Source organism: Mytilus galloprovincialis, chromosome 2 (assembly GCF_965363235.1).
Source record: "Mytilus galloprovincialis chromosome 2, xbMytGall1.hap1.1, whole genome shotgun sequence".
NCBI lineage: Eukaryota > Metazoa > Mollusca > Bivalvia > Mytilida > Mytilidae > Mytilus > Mytilus galloprovincialis.
In genome coordinates, this window is record NC_134839.1 from 88,433,702 (window position 1) to 88,456,323 (window position 22,622).

At 31.0% G+C, this 22,622-nt stretch overlaps 2 protein-coding genes across 4 annotated transcripts in view; both read left to right on the forward strand.

Moving 5' to 3' along the window:
• Window positions 1–14,449, forward strand: part of LOC143064761 (stimulated by retinoic acid gene 6 protein-like) — a 35,137-nt gene extending 20,688 nt beyond the window's left edge. For 2 of the 3 annotated variants that reach the window (XM_076237835.1, XM_076237836.1), the window contains 8 exons: window positions 1,949–2,063; window positions 3,334–3,472; window positions 7,147–7,304; window positions 7,793–7,841; window positions 8,693–8,810; window positions 10,661–10,792; window positions 11,723–11,886; window positions 12,594–14,449. In XM_076237835.1, the coding sequence (XP_076093950.1) occupies window positions 1,949–2,063; window positions 3,334–3,472; window positions 7,147–7,304; window positions 7,793–7,841; window positions 8,693–8,810; window positions 10,661–10,792; window positions 11,723–11,886; window positions 12,594–12,886 (1,168 nt within the window). In that variant the 3' untranslated portion in view covers window positions 12,887–14,449. Of the gene's footprint in view, window positions 1–1,948; window positions 2,064–3,333; window positions 3,473–7,146; window positions 7,305–7,792; window positions 7,842–8,692; window positions 8,811–10,660; window positions 10,793–11,722; window positions 11,887–12,593 lie in introns of those variants that run through there. The other variant, XM_076237837.1, reaches the window with a different exon arrangement.
• Window positions 14,450–17,275: 2,826 nt separating this feature from the next.
• LOC143064763 (stimulated by retinoic acid gene 6 protein-like) overlaps window positions 17,276–22,622 on the forward strand; it is a 47,513-nt gene continuing 42,166 nt past the window's right edge. The window contains exon 1 of the mRNA XM_076237840.1: window positions 17,276–17,282. The gene's annotated coding sequence lies outside the window, so the exon portion shown is untranslated. The remainder of the gene's footprint in view (window positions 17,283–22,622) is intronic.

The window sequence follows — 22,622 nt, forward strand, 5'->3', positions numbered from 1 at the left end:
AAAATTCAATCGGAAAGTCAATAATCACATGGCAAAATCAAATGACAAAACACATCAAAAACGAATGGACAAGAACTGTCATATTCCTGACTTGGTACAGGCATTTTCAAATGTAGAAAATGGTGGATTTAACCTGGTTTTATAGCGCTAAACCTCTCACTTTGTTGACAGTCTCATCAAATTCTGTTATATTTACAATGATGCCTGAACCAAACAGACACAACAAATAAAACAGTCAAATCATTGGTACAGCAGTCATCATCGTGTAACAATTTTACAAGGAACAATTTAACAGAACACAAAAACATCTATCTACAAACACATTCATGTAATCTTCAAATCATAAATTATCAAATACAATTTATGTCGTCGATTATATCTTTTCTTGTCAATTGGAGAATGTATAGGTCATCTTTTGTTTTACTATGATCCATGAATTTGATTTTGAGATTTTCCAATATGACTGGATGTTTCTTATAGCCCCTACCACAAATGGGTTAAAATTTTGAACTCACAATCCTAATTTTTAGTAAGAGACCGGGCAAATTTGAAATATTATATCATGACAAGTTAACAAACACCTTCTTAAACTAACGGTGTCAGGATCCGTTGCATTGTAGAGAATGAAAGACCGATACAATTTGTAAACAAACAGGTAATAAATTCTGATTTAAACTAATTCTGAAAAGAAAATAGGTATAAAACATTGTATAGAGATGAATTATCACAAAGAAAACCACTCAAATCAGTGACTGTTTTCGATACATTTTTTTCTTGATTCGAATATAAGGAGCTTGTAATAAACAAATTAATATAACAAGGGTAGAGTTTAGACTATGACACTTTATGGACTTTCAAATAGTTTTGCCTGTTTCCGTTAATACTGCGCTACAGCAGTTAGGTCCTTTGCCTGTATCAATCAAAGCTACAAAAATGAAATGAATAGTTATCAAATGTTCCAGGCTTATAATTTGATACACCAGACGCGCGTTTCGTCTGCATAAGACTCATAAGTCACACCCAGATCAAAAGAGTTAGAAAGCCAGCAAGTACAAATTTGAAGAGCATTGATGACCAAAAAATTCCAAAAAGTTGTGCCAAATATGACTAAGGTAATATCTGCCTGGGATAGGAAAATCCTTAGTATTTCGAATAATTTACACTTTTGTAAACAGTTAAATTTATAAAAATGACCATATAGTTGATCTACATATCAACTTTGAAGTTCTAACTACAGGGCTGCTGAAACAATTGATATGATATAATTAGGATATGAATCAAGTTACACATGTGATATTGGAAATTGTTTGTAATACATAACTGTTGCTTTTCGATTAAATCTCCCTGATTATCCATTCGTTTATTTGGCGATCGTTGCTTTTTTACTTGGTTTTGTTAATTTCTTCAAGATTACCAGATCGAGATTAATGCAAATGAAGTTAAAAGTCCTTTGTTTATTTGAAATTATAACCCCAACTTTTGATATTGATGGGTGGAATAAAGTACATCCATTCACAACAATCAGAATAGTAAAAACAAAACACTTCAGTCTATTTTTATTTATAGGCCTATATCGTGACAGAGAAAACTATTAGCATATTGTACTCTTTGTATACTTATTCATATTTATTGCATGTATAAAAAAATTATGGATAATTTTTTCTGTTTATTTTCGACTTACGAATATGTATGTCCCTTTTGCATTTTTCGCCTCTCTTAAAAAAAAAGAAAAATCGGTTTGATTTGTGTTTCTTGACAGATCTTATGGTTCAGAAGATGATAAATATAAAAACGGGGGTGGGGGGGGGGGGATTGGCACCAGGTTGAAAACATTGTTCTTTGTCTCTGATGTGTACAAAATCAACAGTTTAAATTAGTACTGTCAATGTTTTAGTACTGTCAATGTTCTTGTCTTGCTTAATTGGTAATCTCTGTATCTTTTTTTAAGGTCAATCAAAGCTTACAGTAAAGATATAAAGAACAAAATTGGCCTGTATGGTCCACTACATGCTTCACCTAGAGTAATTGCAACCTTTGTAGCAGCAGGAATTGTGTTATTTCAGGTTATATACATTTTATTTCTGCAATAAGCCTGGAGGTGAAAAGATATTGAGATTAACTGTTTCGTCGTAAATAAGCTTAATCATTCCAAATGTTATGCTAGTATCTAAATTGGAGAGATGTTGTACATCTTTTAACAGCAAGGGCGACAAGCGTTGTCTTTTAACTTTTTCGGTTAATATAAAAAAAAATCGATGGTCAAGATAAAGCCCGTTAGGTTTTTTGGACCATTTGCTGCTCTTTGTTGTTCGTCTTTGTTTGTATGTTTTTCAGAGGAGTCTGAAGTTGGTGGTTTTTGTGATTTTTTGTTCGTAAATTTACAATTGGGCAGCTTATGTTTACTTTACTGATTTTAAATCATCATTCCTTATAAGGTTTATGGTTTGTATTAACAAAATCATTTTACTTAAACAATAGCTTATATTCATTATGATTGAAAGTCATTTAATGTTAAGGTAAAAAAAGAATACGCGTTTTGGTATTGGTGTAAATAAGTCCTTTGGATGGAATGTTATTGGTGTCAAATTAAGGCAAACGTATTTGACAAATGTTAAATTCTCATAAATCGAGAAGAAAGATAAAAACGTAGGTATCAAACTAAAAATGAATAAATAGCATGAAATCCAATAGAAATAATACAATGTATGCCAAAAATTAAGCTTGTCATGCAATGTAAGTATCCTTCCTCCCTTGTTTTGTGAATCCACAGTCAATCAAAATAAGTAAAATAATCAATCAGTGGCATGCTCTTGTGTCTTGATTTCAGACCAAGAAAACATAGCTAGTGGTTACAGACAAGCTCTCATCGTATCAGTCAACCACTCGGTGAAGATGTACTTTGCCACTTATTAATTTGCAGATTCTTGTTGCTCTATCCTATAACTCTGTTGAAGCAGATTTTAATGTAGTGACCACGACCCTGATTATGACGTCTGTACATTTAAATATGCACGAGCGTGAAGTTTCTGTTCAGTGAAACGCCATACGATGGAGAAGAGGGTATATGTAATATAACCGGTGAGAAATTCAAATTGGAAAAATAAAAACAGATTTAAATTAAACATCGTCAATCAATGTTTATATAGAATGAAATATCAAGATATGAAATAGACATTCTCGTTTTTGTGGTATCCTTATTCTCATGTTTACTTGAGTTGAGATGCAGGCACTCCTTTATTATATTATGTCAAATTCTCGACGCATTACTTTTTGTTGAAGAGATATTTATATATTTGATAGATATTTAAAATATCATTTATGTTTCTGTTTCAGGTTGGCATGGAACTGCTCACTGGTTATATTCACTATAACCCTGCAGTTCGGTTAACGACACACTTCAAAACTCAATACTTCAACACATCTAATAAAGCATCAATACCTGAATTTGAGTTATTGTTTACTGTTGCAGATGGTAAATATATATATATATACGTCTGAGTCAGTGACAACTCTACAACAGATGTATCAATCGGATCGCCATCAATGATGGTGATACATGGCTGTGTACATAATGTATATACAACTCGTCTAAACATATATATATAAAACACTCGGTCACTGGTTCAGACGTACTTATAAATATAATTATTTCTGTTACTGTATCTTGCATTTTTTTAATGATCCTTTACAGTAGATAATTCGGCTAATCTGTAACAATTCCATTTTCATACTTTATATATCATGATCTGCCTACCCTTCCGGATTATCTGAGATTACCCCTAGTTTTTGGTGGGGTTGATGGGGTTTATTCTTTAGTTTTCTAAGTTGTGTCGTGTTTACTATTGTTAAAGATGTTAATATCAGTGAAAATACACCTACTTCATGTAATTGCAGTAATTCCGAATATATTTATGGACCCATTTCCCATGTTATAACAGGAGATCTTAACATCGTTCAAGACCGAGAGTTAAAATCATTCCTCAGTAAAGGACCTAAATATCGTCCCCCGTCTATTATTAATTGGAATGAGTGTCGTAATATCATCCACGACTCACTCCATACTTACTGTATGAAATGGATAAAACGGGAAAAAGCTGACAACAAATCTTTGGACTCTTTTTTTAATTCAGTAATGAAGATAGTTGATATACGTATTCAACATTTTAAAGAACATTTTACTATTAACAATAACCACAATAAACCTATTTCTCGTATCAAACATTAACTAAAAGAACTAGCCAAGAAATTTGTTTTTGTCCCGGCCGATAAAGCTGTTAATAATATTATTATTGTTTGACGTAAATTTTACATTGAGGTTCTGAAAAAGGAAATCACCAATTCACCAACATTCCAACTGACTCCATTTTCAGAAAACGAAATCTGTAACAAACATCAACTTTTAGCCACTGCTTTACAAGCAGAGCCAAATACAATGAACGTTCCAACTATGTATTGGCTTCCGAAGCTACACAAAACCCCTTACAAATATAGATTTATTTCGTCTTCAAGCCATTGTTCAACTACTAAATTTTCTATTCTTCTTACCAGCACACTTGGTACAATTAAAAACCTGATAATAAATTGTTCAAATAAGGCCTTCGAAAATAGTGGAATAAATTACTTTTGGAGTGTCAAGAACTCGTTGGAAGTACTTGATAAATTGCATGCTTATATTGGTGATTTTGAATCTGTTCAAAGTTTTGATTTTTCTACCCTGTATACCACATTGCCTCACATTCTCATTAAGAAAAAATTCACACACCTAATTAAATGGGCATTCAAAAAATCAGAATGTGAATATATATGTTCAAACTCTTTTAGGTCATTTTTTAGTAGCAATAAACAAAAAAACTATGTTAGTTGGACATGCTTTGATACTATATATGCCCTTGAATTTTTACTAGATAACATTTTTGTTCGCTTTGGGGATTCCGTATATCGTCAGATTATCGGAATTCCAATGGGGACTAACTGTGCACCACTTATTGCGGACCTGTTTTTGTATTGTTATGAGTTACAATTTATGACAAAAATAAAGCTAATACTAACAATGACCACTGCCCTTTTCTCGATCTTGATATCTATATCACTAATGGAAAGCTGAATACTAAAATTTATGATAAAAGGGATGATTTTTCATTTCCTATCGTTAATTATCCGTTTTTAGATGGTGACGTTCCCTTGTCACCATCTTACGGTGTTTATATATCTCAACTTTTTCGATATCACAAACTAGTCAAAACATTTACTAAATTTTATCATCGGTATAAAGACATCATTCGTAAATATAGCTCAACATGCAGACTTCTAATACGTTCGGGTATTTCACATCCAATTTTTTATGGAAATATTCTTTATAAAGCACAAAGGTGTCAGTATTCACCTCAGAAACTTACAAAACCTTTGAATAGACTTATTAAGAAGGGATATAATTACGATACTGTTGTCAAGTCATTAAAGATTGCATATTTTGGCGTTAATATTGAGTCACTGATAAGGTCTTTGCATCGGAACTAAACACATTTATTCTAAAAACAGTTGTTGGCATGACACGGATTATGTTCTTCTCGTATATGTTATGATAGTATGATACTAAACCCCTAACGGGAAGGATTGTGCCGGATGTTCATATGATGAAATCATAATCTTTCAGTCAGTTTAATTGAAGTCTGGAGCTGGCATGTCAGTTAACTGCTAGTAGTCTGTTGTTATTTATGTATTATTGTCATTTTGTTTATTTTCTTTGGTTACATCTTCTGACATCAGACTCGGACTTCTCTTGAACTGCATTTTAATGTGCGTATTGTTATGCGTTTACTTTTCTACATTGGTTAGAGGTATAGGGGGATGGTTGAGATCTCACAAACATGTTTAACCCCGCCGCATTTTTGCGCCTGTCCCAAGTCAGGCCTTTGTTAGTCTTGTATTATTTTAATTTTAGTTTCTTGTGTACAATTTGGAAATTAGTATGGCGTTCATTATCACTGGACTAGTATATATTTGTTTAGGGGCCAGCTGAAGGACGCCTCCGGGTGCGGGAATTTCTCGCTACATTGAAGACCTGTTGGTGACCCTCTGCTGTTGTTTTTTATATGGTCGGGTTGTTGTCTCTTTGACACATTCCCCATTTCCATTCTCAATTTTATTTGTCTGTTAGGTCTGTACATTTTTACCCATGGCTTTATCAGTTTATTTTCAATTTGTGAAATCTTTAGTCCCTCTTTTACGACGCTATATTGAAACTGACCAGGAAAGGTAACACCTGGCCACCGAAATTGTTATTTTTGTAAAGCCTAGGTAGTAGTCTAGTGGTCTTGCGCGTCGGATACAATGTAAGGCGATATGGTGTCACGATATTTCAGTAGGGTGAGTTCGAATCCCTGGAGAGAAGAATAAAATAATTCGCGAAAGCAAATTAACAGATTTATCATTGTTGGGCTGATGTTTAGACGAATTATACATGTATATATTATAATTACTAGAACAGCGCTCTAGGCCACTCGACCACATCCACTATATACAAATATAACTTCAATAGTCATAGTATTACCTTGTCACGGAAAACGAATCTAGAGATAGACATAAGACATGTGTTTTAAGCGTGTGAAGATGTTATATTATTATTTTATACACAAAGCATTTTATATACAGTAAAGTCTCATACATGACAAACTAAGCATTTTGACCTAATTCAAAAAAGAACGTAGTAAGAAAATTATTGTCCGCAAGGTTCGAGTTTATCAATTGTGACATTCTATAACATTGACAGACGAATAATGTAATTGGTAGTCATACAAATAAACTCATCATAGATACCAAGATTGAAATTTGTTATATGCTGAAGACGCGCGTCTTGACTACAAGAGACTCACCAGTGACTCTTGAATAAAAAAAATTACGAGTTGAAGAACCCCACCATCTAAACACTTCCCTTTGCCAGCTTTCGTTCTTCCCCTATAAGTAGACAACATGTGTTTAAATAAGCATCGTTACCATTTAAGAGATTAAAACATAAAAATATATTGCAACTACGAATCCTATTTCACCTACCTAACCTTTTCAACAGCTACTATCGTAGATTCCCTCACGAAAATGTTGTATTCTAGAGTTTTAATATGTTATTTGCTTCACTTTTCTCTTTTTCAGTTGGTTTTTACGTTGCGTTATCTTTGTCTAGCATATTCATGGTCGGTTATGTCATTGTTATCTTCATCAGTTATCGTAAAGATCTAGAAAAGATGCAAAGAGGAGACTACACATTCTTGCCATTGAAACTCAGAAAAAACTTAAATGACAATCTTGTTGTAAGTGTTATAATCTCATTATGAGCATTGTCTTTGTTGAAATATTTACAACATGCATAGATTTAGGGTGATTCTGATATAATTTTTTAAGCATTTCTTTTTTATCCTATCAAAAGTATTGAAATTATTTAATACGAGATACACTAAACGCTTAAATTGAGCAATATATTGCATTGATATTGATAAAAAGAAGGGATCTTTGTTTAAAAAAAGGAAAAGGTATAGGTTAGTTGTCTAGTTTCAAAATTAGAAAGATAATAACTTGAGTTCTCTAAATAAAATAAAATTCTAGAAAATTGAAAAAAAGCAACAACATAGAATAACGTTTGCTGCAAGAACAGCGACAAGGGCACCTCAGTTATATAGAAGCATTGGCTTATATATCATGCTGTTGAATTCTCAATACTAGCCTTTTATGGTTAACAGGGTTGATAACGTTCTATGGTTTTTATTATTTCAATTAGTAACTTTTCACTTTTTCATTTTAGGCATCAAGTTTACGATATTCTGGTGCACAGATTGCATATTTGATATGGTGTAAGTTGGCGTATTATATCTGAAACATATCCATTGTCTTTAAGCGAAATATATTTTTTATTTCTGGAAAGGAAAAATGAAATCAATCTTAAAAAGATACTTCATATTCAGGACCAAATACCGAACACTTTTGTTATCCCAAAACAGAATTTAGAGTTCCGTGCTTAATCCGAAACAATATTCAAATTAAATTATTCTACCGTTTTAAAAGTTCCTTGAAGATATCCCTACGAGCCTTTGTGGTCTATCGCGTCGTGTATAGTGCAATCGAGACAATTTTAATTTTGAAATTAGGAATTTCCCCGACCATAGCAGCATTATACCAACTATATATTTCAATACTCATTCAAATCAATTATTTAGTGCAGTCGGTTGCTAGAATAAAACAAGGTTTTTACTGGTTTGAAATAAATAAGAGGATGTTGTATACGAAAAACCATTCACAGACATATGTAAAACAATTCAACCGCGAAAATAAACGTCCTGACTAATGTATAAAAGTAATCCATGAAAAATAAATATGATATACGGCAACACACGACAACTTCTGAATTTGAAGCTTCTGACTTGTAACTACAAGGTTATAACACTGTTGCTCTCCATACTTCTTCTTTAAAACTAATACGCGTATACGTATATTTTTACGGAATTAAGTATATTATAATGTCGCTTTTGTGTTTTTTCTTTACTTAAAGATACACAGAGAAGTGACATAGCTTAAACATTACTGGCAAAGTACAAATGAATCAATTGAAACTAACGATTGAAAATTTGATTATTGGTTATTGTATAACAGATTATATCAAAAGAATAAGATGATAGAAAATGAATATGATTTTGATTTATTTCAGGCTACCTATTAATAATAGGGATGTTATGGATAGTTTGCTTTATGATTGCCTACGTAATAATTTTACCTCTTGCTGGAAAAGTTTCATTTTCTTATTTTGAGCCGATTCTTGTTTCTGTGTGAGTACACATTCATATAGAGATACTGGTAGTCTGTTCCTATTATCTTTTATACCTATACCGAACCAATTGCAAATTAAATATTCTAAATTACTTACTAGTGTTGCTGGATTCTCTAACACATCAAACGAATGGATAACAACTGTCATTTATATTACACAAACTGCTTGATAATATAATTCAGTACTGACCATAAAACTGGAAATTCAACAAGTATCTTTTATGCACTTAACGAGGACAAAATCCTTTAAAAACTTTACGGACATGATCACTAGTTGATTGACCGCTAGAATATCTGTTTCACAAATGACGATGGATATGTTTAAATTGTCAAATTATACTAATTACCGAATTTTTATTCACACGAGCAACACAACAGGTTCAACATGTAGATCAGAATCTCTTTATCCTTATGTTGCACCTGTATTTGTGTGCATCCGTCATAAAATTTCTTTGGTGTGATTTTTACAGTTTTGTCTTTTCTGATTGTTATAGTGATGTAAGTTACAAACTATGCCATTTAGAGCTTAAGAAGCTCGTCAGTTGTAATTATCTATAATAAAAAGATATACTAAGATCAATTGAATAACAGGGATTATCATGTTGCCTAATTTACTCTTATGTTGCTAAATACAATAGTTATGTTCGTCAGTCAGCAAATAAATCAATTTTGAAAACAGACATTTTGAAGAAGAAGAAAAAACAAATGTTCACTAAATTACCGATTCATTGGTTAATCACTTTTAAAGCATTGGTGTATTTTAAACCACTTATGTTATGAAAAATTGCAAGGAAATCAGACACAAAGAGTTTTCAACTTTAATGGGGTTTTTTTTGTTTTACAAATTGTGACTTGGATGGACAATAATGGAGAGTTGTTTCTTTGGCACTCATGCCACATCTTCGTATATTTATTTACAATCAAAACTTAAGATTATAATCGTATTTATCCCTCATAAATAACAGCGTGAAGTAATCGAAATGCAAAACTGTTTACATCAAAATTGAATGAGCCAAAAGATATTCTACACAATGTTGTTTATTCTATCATATTATTTTAGATCACAACCAGCTCCATCATTCATATTTGGTGTATATTTTAGGAAATGTTTATACATAATTATATTATAAGAGAATTTCTATCGAATAATTGTTCGATTTTCCGTCTACAATCCGGGTATAATCTATATTTAAATCTCAAGGACTAAGTTCATTCACAATTTCCCCTGTAAGACCTTGTTTTAATTCTGTTAAATAATACTGTAGCCATAGAAAATGACAAACCTTCATACAAGAACAAGACCATCAACCGCAATAAGATTACAAAATTTGATCAAAATGAAAAAATGCTGCATCCTTATCTTTTTAGTTGTTTGATGCAATATAAAGAAACGAAGTTATTTACCTAGAATTTGTTTCGCTTTAAACATACTGCTATTAGTTTTTGATGTTCGAGGGAAATAATTTTGATACATTTAAGGTATTCTCCTTTGTGAAACCAACAATTTAATGTGAAAAACTGACTTAACTATTTTATTTTTTCTAATAAAATGGATGGTGTTTTGATATTAAGAATATACAATTTACAATACATTAAAGCAAATTAGCATAATATTTTGAGACATGGTTATACAAAGGAATAAAGAAGGCAACCTAAGATACACCTATTAATCTTGAAAGGGGTAAAATAACAAAACAATAAATCTGAACCAGAGATGCTGCAAAAACAATGAATTATATGATCCAACATGATATCGATTTTTAATTTTTACCATCATTCCCATTGTAAAGATAAGATCAATGAACAAACACAGCGTACCTATTTCTTTGTGTCTTTTGTCTTTTTGTAGACCGTTGATGATGATAAACTTCGGCTTTCATAAACTGCAACTTTTTTTAACAAGAAAATTCTTCCTGCAAGATATGCCTGTTATTAGGCCTAAAGGGATAAAAACTCAGAAAGCTCTGGCTTTGGAAAATTTGTAAGTATTGACATTATAGTTTAAAAACCATTGTAAGTCAACACAACACATGCGTTGATTCAAGTGACGTTTTGGTAATCAATCAGTAAATAAAAAATGTTCGATGAGATCCAACGGCAGTTATAAACCCTAAATCTAATTATAAGCAACACGACGGGTGCCGCATGTGCACCTGAGATCACCCCTAGTTTTTTGGTGGGGTTCGTGTTGTTTATTCTTTAGTTTTCTATGTTGTGTCGTGTGTGCTGTTGTTTGTTTGTCTTTTTCATGTTTAGCCATGGCGTTGTCAGTTTGTTTTAGATTTATGAGTTTGACTGTCCTTTTGGTATCTTTCGTCCCTCTTTTATAGAAAACTGTAGATTGAATAATGCGATTCACTATTTAATACGGTTGAAACAATAAACTACCTGTTTCACTTCTTATGCAAACTTTTTTTTAAATCTCGATAAATTAACAATGTTTCAAAAGCGTCAACAATTTCAACAGGTTTATAACCCTTTTCAGATTAGTATTGCATTTGGATACCGAAACTGTTTGTCATTCCTATCAAATACTGGTTAACTAACAGAACTGGTATAGTGTGCATAGAACACTTCTTTTTTCATTTATAAATTGCCAGTTATCATCATATTATTCCTCTAGTGATACATTAAAAGCGTTGACCAATTATGAATAGAGATGTGACCCGGATGATAATTTCAATCAAATGAAGAGCTGTAAACCTGCATGTAAAGTGTGCACAGGAGAACAAAAGATTCAAAAATGGAGAACACATTTGGAGACTACATTATTAGATTTTTTTCTAATATCGAAATTTGCAATTGAAATTATCAAATAGGTTGCATAGTTTGATACGTATGCTTGATTTTGTATTTTTGGTATTTTATTAGTACTTGTCCACATTTTCTATCAATATTTATTTTCTTTCAGAAAAATGTTCAATATATTGTCATTCTTCATGTTCTTCTTTCACGTCATCATTGGATTTGTCAGTTGTTTGACGAGGATTACGACTGGTCTATGGATCGGTTTAATATCACTAGCCAGGATAGATAAGTATATGCTTCCCAAGGGTTATGAGAAGCAGGACAAAGGTAACTTAATTTTAAAACTATGTTAACGCTGTTTCTATTTGTGGCACCTTGCTGTGTAATTTTAACGTATATAGATATAATACCTGATTGTGTAATTCCAACTTATATTCCATTTCCCTTGTACGTTAATACTTACCTTTTTAAAGACAGCTACATGAGCTCAAAGATTAAAACATATCTCAACGAAATAATTTTAGAAATAATTTAAAACAAAAATTCAAAACGTTGAGGTAACCCGAATGTTGCTTCTTCTGGCAAAAACATAAACGGAATGACTTCTAATTCTGATATACATATGTTTTCCTAATTGTTTATATTAACTGACCCTTTATTCGACAAGCACTTCTATGATGTCATGAATTATCATTGATATGGTCATATTAATGAACTAACTGTGTACAAAACTTTTAAATGTTTGAAATACTAATGCTTTTCCACCTCAGGCATAAATTACTTTAGCTGTATTTGACAAAACCTTTAGGAATTTTGCTTTTCAATGCTCTTCAACTTCGTAATTTATTTGGCTTTTTTTTTAAACTTTTTTGGATGCAATCGTCACTGATGAGTCTTTTGTAGATGAAACGTGCATCTGGCTTAAATAAAAAATTAATCCTCGTATATATGATGAGTTTATTTGATATTGAACTGATTGATATATCCATAAATTGAAGTGTTACCATCGTAAAACACTTTTTTTTTTATCTCAGGCTATTCGGCTTATATTGGGATGTTAATGGTAGAGGTTCATCACAGAAATCCAGTAGCGTCAGTATTTTGTAACGAATTACTACTTATCAACAAAGAGAAAGGGTGTGCTAATGTGCTACTAACACCTGTCAATGATAAACGAGGAGATATTGAGTCAAAAAGCCAAAAATACAGACGTATTAGCCGTAAATGGGCTAAGCTATACACACTCATTAACAATCCATCGGTCAGGCGTAGTTGTGTGGATCGAAAATCGGAATGTTCAATCGAACATGTCGAAATCGCCATGTAGTTGAAAGACCGTGTTGATGAAATGATTCATAAAGGAGTGGAGTTGTTGTAATTTGGAAATGGTCGTTAATTCAAGGATTATTAGCAATACTTACAAAGAAGATGATAACGTGTACTAAAATTGAGAGATACAGTTACAATTTGATTAAAGAAACGTGGTTTTTCTTATTCATATATATATTTTGTATCATATCTACCTCCGGGTATTGATATAGTATATTATATAGGTCCATGTATCGGATAATATGTTGGCTCTAAAGCATTTGATTATTATGTGAAAGTTATATCTGGAAGTTTGTTAAGTATAAAACCAAGTTTAAAGGGACAGAAGCTATGATATATTTAAAAAAAAATCTTAAGTATATTTTTTTTGTTCAATCAATATCTACAGTGGACGTGTTTCCCTCGGTTATAAAGTTTAAATTCCATTATAGTTTATGGAAGCTCGCTTGTCATGTTTTAGAATTTTGGTCAGATTTTCGGAATCCTCTGATTTTATCCATTTTAATGCCTTAACAAATTTCGCCCGGTGACCCCCATTTTTTTATTTATAATTCTTTTACATGTATAATGATAAGCTGTCTGTTAAAGTCTTATAGAATTTTGATTATTTTTTAATATTTTTTGGGGGCTAAAACTTGTCAATGATACAGCTATGAAAAGTTAAAAGAGAACATTTTTCCCGCCAAAATCTCAATGGCTAATATATCGAAAACAAGCACGGTGACCTATATATTTTTTGTACTCTTTGGATTACTTTATAAATCCCCTATCAATATAAACTAGTTTTTTGAAAAGTTAATTACTTTGAAACTGAGAAGCGAACTCCCTTAACGTAAACATATTGCACAAACCAAATTGACACATCAAGATGTTTCAAAAAGAACTATGTTATCACGATTTCATTTATCAAAATAAAAATTCATATTATTTGTAGTGTAGTTAAGATAAAAAAAAAATATGGTATGTAAAAAATAAAACCGACAATGCAATATACATAAAAACGAATAATTAGATATCAACTCCCATATTCCTGACTTCGTACTGGACATTTTTGGAAAACATGGTGGACTGAACCCCGTTAACTGGCTAGGCAAACCTCGTGTCTTATGGTAATGTTAAATATACCGCTAAAATGAGAAGATTACATGACAGGATTGCAGTGAAAATCAATGCAAGAACACTCATGGCAGAGAAATACATAAAATAAGTAATATAACAGTACATTTCGAGATGTTAACCACAGAATAACAACGAATAACTATAACTAAAATTAATTTAGGGCAGTTAACAAAAACAGCAAATCAATAGAATTTTGAACGGTACATTATACAAATATATCAACGAAACAACAAGTGACGTCACTGGTAAATTTCTAAAAATTGGATATAAATCGAGATTAGGTTTGTAATTATGGGTTTTAATGTATTTTAACACAATAAAAGAATTGCGTTTGTAATTGTGTATTCATTTCATCATCAAACTATGTCGGTTTTTCTTCAAACTGTGTAAAACAAATACATTCTGTGCTTTTAGTTGCTTTAAATTAAATCATATAAATGAACTTGGTGATCTAATATTTTTACTGTAACAAACGAATATAAAATAACAAATAGAATTACTACAAACGATAAAACACAAAACAATATCTGATCAGAATTAATAATAAAACATCATATCAAAATACATGAATGTTGGATGTACTGACACACGTGTTATAGCAATTCGAATTCACACTCAGCATTCAGGAAAAATTGTTATTTTTTGTGATAACTGATGCCATAATAATTACCCGTTATAGTTAAATATTTACATTTTTGTCTAAAGGAGTAGGTTCAGTAACACCCCTTTTTGGCCTCAAAATAGAGCAGTTTTAGAAAATTGTGAAAATGTAATCGTTTGGATATTTATTGCAAAGTAGAATGCTTCTGCTACATAAATATGGGCTGTATATGACAACACAATGCACATATATCGGGTACTAGCATCATTAAGTCATGCTAAATTACTGAAATCTTCACAATTGTAGCATTTTAGTTAAATTTTAGACGGTTTCCGTCTGAAATGAAAGTGGCCGCAATCGTGTTCATTCATAATATTGAAATGCAAGTTGTATTTGATGATAATACATAATATATATAAAGGTTGAGGATGAACACGGATGCGGCCACTTTCATTTTTGACAAAAACCATCTGAAAAGTGACGATTTTTGGCATATTTGATAGATTTTTCATATTTAAGCTTGAATCGGGGCGTTTAATATGACTTATTACGTTAAAATCTTCCACATTAACTAATTGAATCAATTGAAATAGACATATAAGTGTTTAGAAAGTGTATAAAATCTTTCGTTAGTTGAACTTGAAAATTGAGGCCGAAATCGGCCCTTACCGGACCTACTCCTTTATAGTTAATTTACAGAAAACTTCCCTTAAAAAAATCCTGTCAGTTATATCATTTTTAATACTGTACTATTGATACACTCGGGACGAAAAGTCCACCAGAAGATGCATTACCCAATACAGAGGTCAAAGATACCATGCTCACTATTCAAAAAGTAAGTCACGCGTTTCTCCTGCATAAGGCTTGTCGGCTGCGCTCGGAACAAACCGATTGTTTTCGAAAAGTTTTTGAAAGGGATGCAACATTTGTCGAGTAGTTAATGTGTAGAAAAAATAATAGTTCTTGTCGACATTGGTGTGTTGATTATTGGCATATAATTTAATCGTTAACGAAACATCCACCAGCTGTGAAATCATTTTGGTTAAACAAATTGATAGTTATGTTCTATGAATAGCACGAATTGGATTCAAAATTGAAGTAAGAAAATTATAACATTGTTTCAATAATTGACATGGAATATAATGTATGAAACGTCAAAATTTCAAATGAAAATTCAATCCAATCTTTATTTATGAATATTAACAATCCAACATATCTCCGTGTTTCAGGGAAGCATAGACATTAGTATCACCATAAAATCTTAACTTTTCGACTACACCTTGTTCAATAGACTAAGTTTTTGACTGACAAGTAGCAGCCATGTTGGTTTATTTTCTTAGTTGGAATAACAAAAGAGGGACGAAAGATACCAGTGGGACAGTCAAACTCATAGATTGAAAATAAACTGACAAGGACATGGCTAAAAATAAAAAGTCAAACAGAAAAATTATAGTACAGAAGAAACAACATAGAAAACTAAAAACTAGGCAACACGAACCCCACTAAAAAATGGGGGTGATCGCAGGTACCCCAGAAGGGTAAGCATATTCTGTTCCATATGTGGCACCCGTCGAGTATCTTCTTTTATAACAAATCCGGTTAATAATCCAATTCGGTAGGTCAAATTCGTAAAAGGGAAGGGTATTGTAGTAACGAGATAAGGAGCATATCCGATATCATATGTGAAACGGTTATTTAATAACGGTCAACCAACTCGTGATGGCGTCCGTAAAATTTACGAAGGGATGATTTCAACTTCTCCATTTGGAACTCTTGGTTTAATAGCTTCCTAGTGAGCAGCAATCCTCTATCAACGAAATCATGATAGGAAACCAAGGTCCGGGAATATCGTATCAATTGGGAGATATATACTCCGTATGCAGGGATGCTGGAATATTGCTCACGGAAATGGAAAGTTCACAATTTATATAGGTCGATTTTTTTTTTGTGTTAATGATATATGAAAAGCAATGTAATACTTATTATAAAACAGAATAGTCGTGGAATGTAGTCGTCACCGGTATTTTGTTTAATCTCCTTCTCTATCTTCCTCTCTATCTAGATGAAAATATACATTTTGAGCGATATGATATTTACAAAAGACTATTTCTGTTTTATTGTCGAAATCATCAATGTAAGAATAGAACAATCAATTGAAGATTTATGACTAAATTTAACAGCCTTTTACTATGATACGAGTTTTGTATTTTATCGATCATTTTTAAAATATACCTATATATAAGTAAGCAAACATCGAAAACTAACGTGTTTGACTACCATTTTATATAGGTATGAAATAATAATCTTTACTAATACAATTAAACGATTTTAGCTTAATATTGTGTGTAAGTTAAACTATATATTTCCGCTTTCTGATTTTATAAATACATTTGGAAGTTACATTTTTTGAACTAATACATGGGATAAATTCTAAAGAAATACGGTTGACCTAGATTTTTCAAGAGGACGTAAACATTGCAAGAAAGATTGTGACAGTTAAACCAGTCATTTACAACCAATGCATTTATTGGTCTTTTATAATATAAGTGCATTTTTTACATTCATATGACATTTCATCCAATCGGATAAAATATCTGTATCTGTGTCAGATATTGAGATCTTTATAGTCGTTTGAAACGTAGCGACCGTATTAAGATAAGAACGACATCACCAGGTAAGTTTAAATTTAACAAGATAAAATTAAATGTATTTTTAATAGTCCTACATTAAAAAATCGCTTGTTTTTTTTCTTTAATAAAAAAACTTTTTATCAACTCTATCGACCGATTTTATCGAAACGATTCATAATTATCAGTCTTCGTTTTTCTACATTTCTTATCATGGTCATTGTCATAGATAACATGTCTGCGAACAAGCCTTCCCTTTCCCCACGGAACTAATAAATCAATTGTATCTTTCTGTTTTGTCTATAATTATCTTTGAAATAGACCACCATGAATTTTTGGAAATAAATCAAGGATGGGTGAGACATTGACCTTTGAAAATTTTCTAAACAAAGTCTTAAATGAAGATTTTTAATATTGGCATTTAAGTTCAAACTTCAACATACTCCAAAATAGACGTTGTCGGGTGCATATTTCACAAGTGAATAAATCATGTGAAGATCTTGTGAAAATTCTCCAGATTTGAGATACTGTTTTATCATGCGACAATCTCCATTGCGATTATCATAATTTAGATCTGAAAACTAACAGCCTGTTTTATCTACAAAACAACAAAGGGAAAACAAAAACAAATATCATAAACAGCAACAAATGATAACCACTTTATTACAGGCTCCTAACATGGACCAGACATAAACAGAATGTTACTGACTTTAGCATGTTTGCAGGCACTCAACTCTACCCCTATTATCACACAGTGTTGTTACAGCACAAAATTAGCGATAAATCCCAGTTGAAATGGTATGACTTATAGTCCAGTCAATCTAGCATAAATGTTACCCTAACCTTAAAGTAATTGCAACAGAAGATGTTTAAGCATTCTCATTTCTTAAGCATTATACCCAAATTATACACAAAAAAAAGTCCCATTAAATCTAACTTAAGGAAGACCAAAAAAAATCAAGATTTAAAATTCCTATGGAGATTTGGATTGAAAAGGAAGATAACTCTGCAAAAAAGGCATAAAAATCAATTTAAATTGATACAAAATTATAACTTTACCGCTTCTATTCAACAGAATGTATTGATTCTTGATAATTTAGCCAACTTTAGAGTATGCCAAACAACTCTAAAGGTGTTTTCATATCTTTTATCAAGCTACAATCTAGATTTTGTTATTCATTAGTTGACCATTTATTGAATTTTTTCAACATGTCAAGGTAAAGAATCTCAAATTTAATAAAAATAATTAAGCATATATTCTACTTTTTGTGGTTTAAAGTTCCTTTAAACAAGGAAGATGCTAAACAAATATAATATACAGATATAAAGAATACCAAATTTTCACATTATTTTTTTCAAAATGGTCACAAAGCCACAAATTTGCAATTTTTTTGATGAAAAATGCACCAAAAAAAATCCCATAACCCATAATACGGTTTAGTACATTTCGTGAGCAGACGATTATATAATATAGTCAAATACGAACTTATAACCCCATCAAAGTATCATACTTTACATAAATTTTACGAAAATCAACCAAATACTGGCTAAAAAAGAGTAATTTTAGCAGAGTTATCTCCCCTTCCAATGTTAATTTCCATAGGAAATTAAAAATGATGATTTTGAGTTTTCCTCAAGTTAGATTATATGGCACTTTTTTCTGTGTATTTGTAGGGATTAATGTTATAGATTAGAACTTAAACATTTTCTGTTGCAGTAATTTGAGGTTAAAACTTAGTTTGACTGGACGATTATCATATTGATATAAAGCACAAAAAGTAATATTTCAGACAGAAATTACCAATTTGTAAGTCATCCCAGTTACAAAAATCTAGTTCGAAATGTATGTCTGATTTTTTCGGAGGAGTCGACTGATGTCCTGTTTTTAACTTTTTGGATAGTAATGTCTGTTTCAAATGTTTTGATTTCGGCGTCATTGGTTAGTCGTTTATAGATGAAATGCGCTTGTGGTATACACAATTTTGATCCTGGTATGTATTATGAATTTATTTTATGTATTGATGTGTATTATTGACCATTCCTGGTATCCCTTTTTAAATGAGAATCGCGCCTTTTTTACATTGAAAACTTCCACTATTCAAATCACATAAACAAACATCAGTCGTTTTAACAAAACATAACTTCAGATTATTTTAAATTGATATATACATGTATGATTTTATGTTTGTGTACATATGGTTACGGTTTAATAAACCTCTAAAAGCTGGCTGATATGATAAACAGTTGTAGATGAATTGAGTTGAAATTGTGGTGTTATATTGTATATCTTTTGTTCAATATGCACTTTAGATAAAACATATCTATCTATCTGTCTATCTATATCTTATAATGGATTTTGTCTAGTATAATTAAAACCCAATCAAAATATATTTTGGTAACGATAGAGAAGATAGACCCACATTTTAACTCAACGAATGAAAAGTGTAAATGACGAGGTGATTCGAATCTTATATCGAATAATTTGGTTCGACGATACGTCGGCCTCAGTGAATATCAGTTTTTCAAAAGTCAATAAAACTGCATATTTAGCATATTTACCTCATCAAAAGACAGTAGTTGTATAATATCAAAAGAGTTTCAAAACCAGTTTCAAAACCTGAATACTACGCTATTTATTGTTTCAGTCTCAAAAATTATTTTAGGTTCGATTCTTATAAAATTGAACTGTTTACCTCATAAATTGCTGCAGTTTTTTCAAGGTTATTATGAAACAAAAAATACACAATACAAAATATTTATTCGCACAAACAGTATTGATACGATGAAATGATAATAACTAAAAAAAATCATGAGACTGATAGTGGTATTTAATTACATGTCTGATGTAGATTTATCTGTTCAAATATCAACATAAAACATTTCAAAAATAATATATTATAAATTAACAGTAAACTAAACTTTAAATTTTTGAAAAACTAAGGCTTTTCTACCCCAGGAATAGATCACCTTAGCTGTATTTGGCAAAACTTTTAGGAATTTTTTGGTCATCAATGCTCTTCAACTTTCTACTCTATTTTACCTTTTAAATATTTTTTTATTCGAGCGTCTCTGTTGAGTCTTTTGTAGACGAATCGCGCGTCTGGCGTAAATATGAAATTTTAATCCTGGTATCTATGATAAGTTTATAGTATTTAGTTGTGTCGTTGTTGTCCTCTTGTATTTAATGCTTTTCCCTCAGTTTTAGTTTGTTACCCCGATTTTGTTGTTTGTCCATAGATTTACAAGTTTTGAACAGCGGTTTATTACGGTTGCCTTTATTTAGACATCTAAACATACTAAAATGATTAAATATACTAATCTCGATTGCCCAGGAAAGCCATACGGCATATTTAAAATGGGTCCATTTATGTAACATTTTTAAAATATTTACTTTGTCTGGTTAATAATGATTATGTTATAATTATAATTGACAATGACATTGGCTTGAATACTGAAGCAAGTCAATAAAATAATAATTTGCAATTTTTTTTCCATAGAAAACCTTTTGCATCAGATTCATAAGATTCAAGATTTGAGATGCTCATTAAATCATTTGGCAACACGTTCTAGGCTTTTATTGCATTTATTAAAAAAAATAAAGGTTGTTGCTATATACGTAAGAGAATAATAATCCGTTTCTTCATGGTTAAGTAAGAGCGATAGCGAGTGCTTCACACGAAGAAAGGGATAATCATTCTCTTACAAACTTAGAATATTGTAAAAAGTAAAATCGCAAAAATACTGAACTTAGAGGAAAATCTAATAGGAAAGTCCAGAATCACATGACAAAATCAAATAACAAAACACATCAAAAATGAATGGACAAAAACTGTGATATTCCTTACTTGGTAAAGTGCTCAAGGATTAATGATCTCTTTATTGGTTGTATTTAAAAATTAGTTTCATTGTCATTGCAATGTTTGTAATTAATATATGACTACCTTTATTAGCTATTTCATTTATGGATTAGTTTTAGTGGTGTAAGGACTGTCTTTTAATTTTGGAAAATAAAAAAGATTGTGACTTAGACGATAGATGACGCAACAGTACAATGAAATGATAAGAAAATTTTCCTGATTGCGAGTTAGTATGAATGTAAATCATGTAATATCTTAGCGAGGAAATGTTTTGTTTTTGTTTATATGCAATTTAAATCATTAAATTCTAAATTTGAATAAGAACTTAATTTTATTTTACAGCCGTTTTAGTAAATACAGCCCTTCACATAAGATAAAGGGAAGCTAGACGCACTCATTTTAAAATAGCTTATTTAGTTGAAAAGATTAATATATTGTTCAATCTTTTCTTTTCTGGGATTGCTTTGAAATTGTTTGATATGTTTTAGTATAGATTCGAAGTTATTTTAATATTCTCATATGATATTAATAGTACTAATGTTACTGTATCAGTAAACTTCATATTAATTTGATTTAGTTGTCTGTTTCAAAATTTAACTTTTAGACGGTATTAATCACGAATTCTTTTTTTAAGCTGATAAATGTGCTTCGGGCATTTGTAACTCATCCATATACACTCTTTGTTTTGAACTGTAAAAAGGCCTAAACAAAAGTCAATCCGATACTAAGAACATGATTTCATTCATTCTTCACAACTACGAAATACCGAATCCTACAATTTCATTGGACGAGAGCACTTTGCTATATTCTTATTATAGGTGGTATAAAAAAAAAGTAGTGTCACTAGATATTTTTTTCTTTATTAACACTCATAAAACTCTTTATTGCACTTCTTGTTGTATAATCAAAATACTTAATGTGTAACATTCAATCAAGTTTCCCTGTTATATTTATAATGAATAGTCAGTTAATCTTATTTTATACTCTATTTAGCCATTTTAATACATTTTTATTATTTTTTCTTCTTTTTATAATCATAATATCGTTATACAAAAAAGATTATATAGAATTATAAATGTTACACATGCTGTGTCGTACAATTTACCGAAAATAATTGTTGGACCTACTGTTATATTATTTGTTACGATATATTAAATGAGAGACAGCGTTATTTATTGTTTATAGTTTTTTCTGTTACTTTATGCCTTTTATACCCTGACAAGTATTCACTAGATCTCATTGAATAATAATTACAATCTTTGATTAAAATTGCCTTGCATGTAATTAGAGCTTTTATGATAAAATACGTTGAGTCTTAGTTACTAATGCTTTTCTACCTCAGGCATAGATTACCTTAGCTGTATTTGGCAAAACTTTTAGGAATTTTGGTCCCCAAAGCTCTTCAACTTCGTTCTTTATTTGGCATTTTTAACGTTTTGGGATTCGAGCGTCACTGATGAGTCTTTTGTAGACGAAACGCGCGTCTGGCGTATATACTAAATTTAGTCCTGGTATCTATGATGAGTTTAT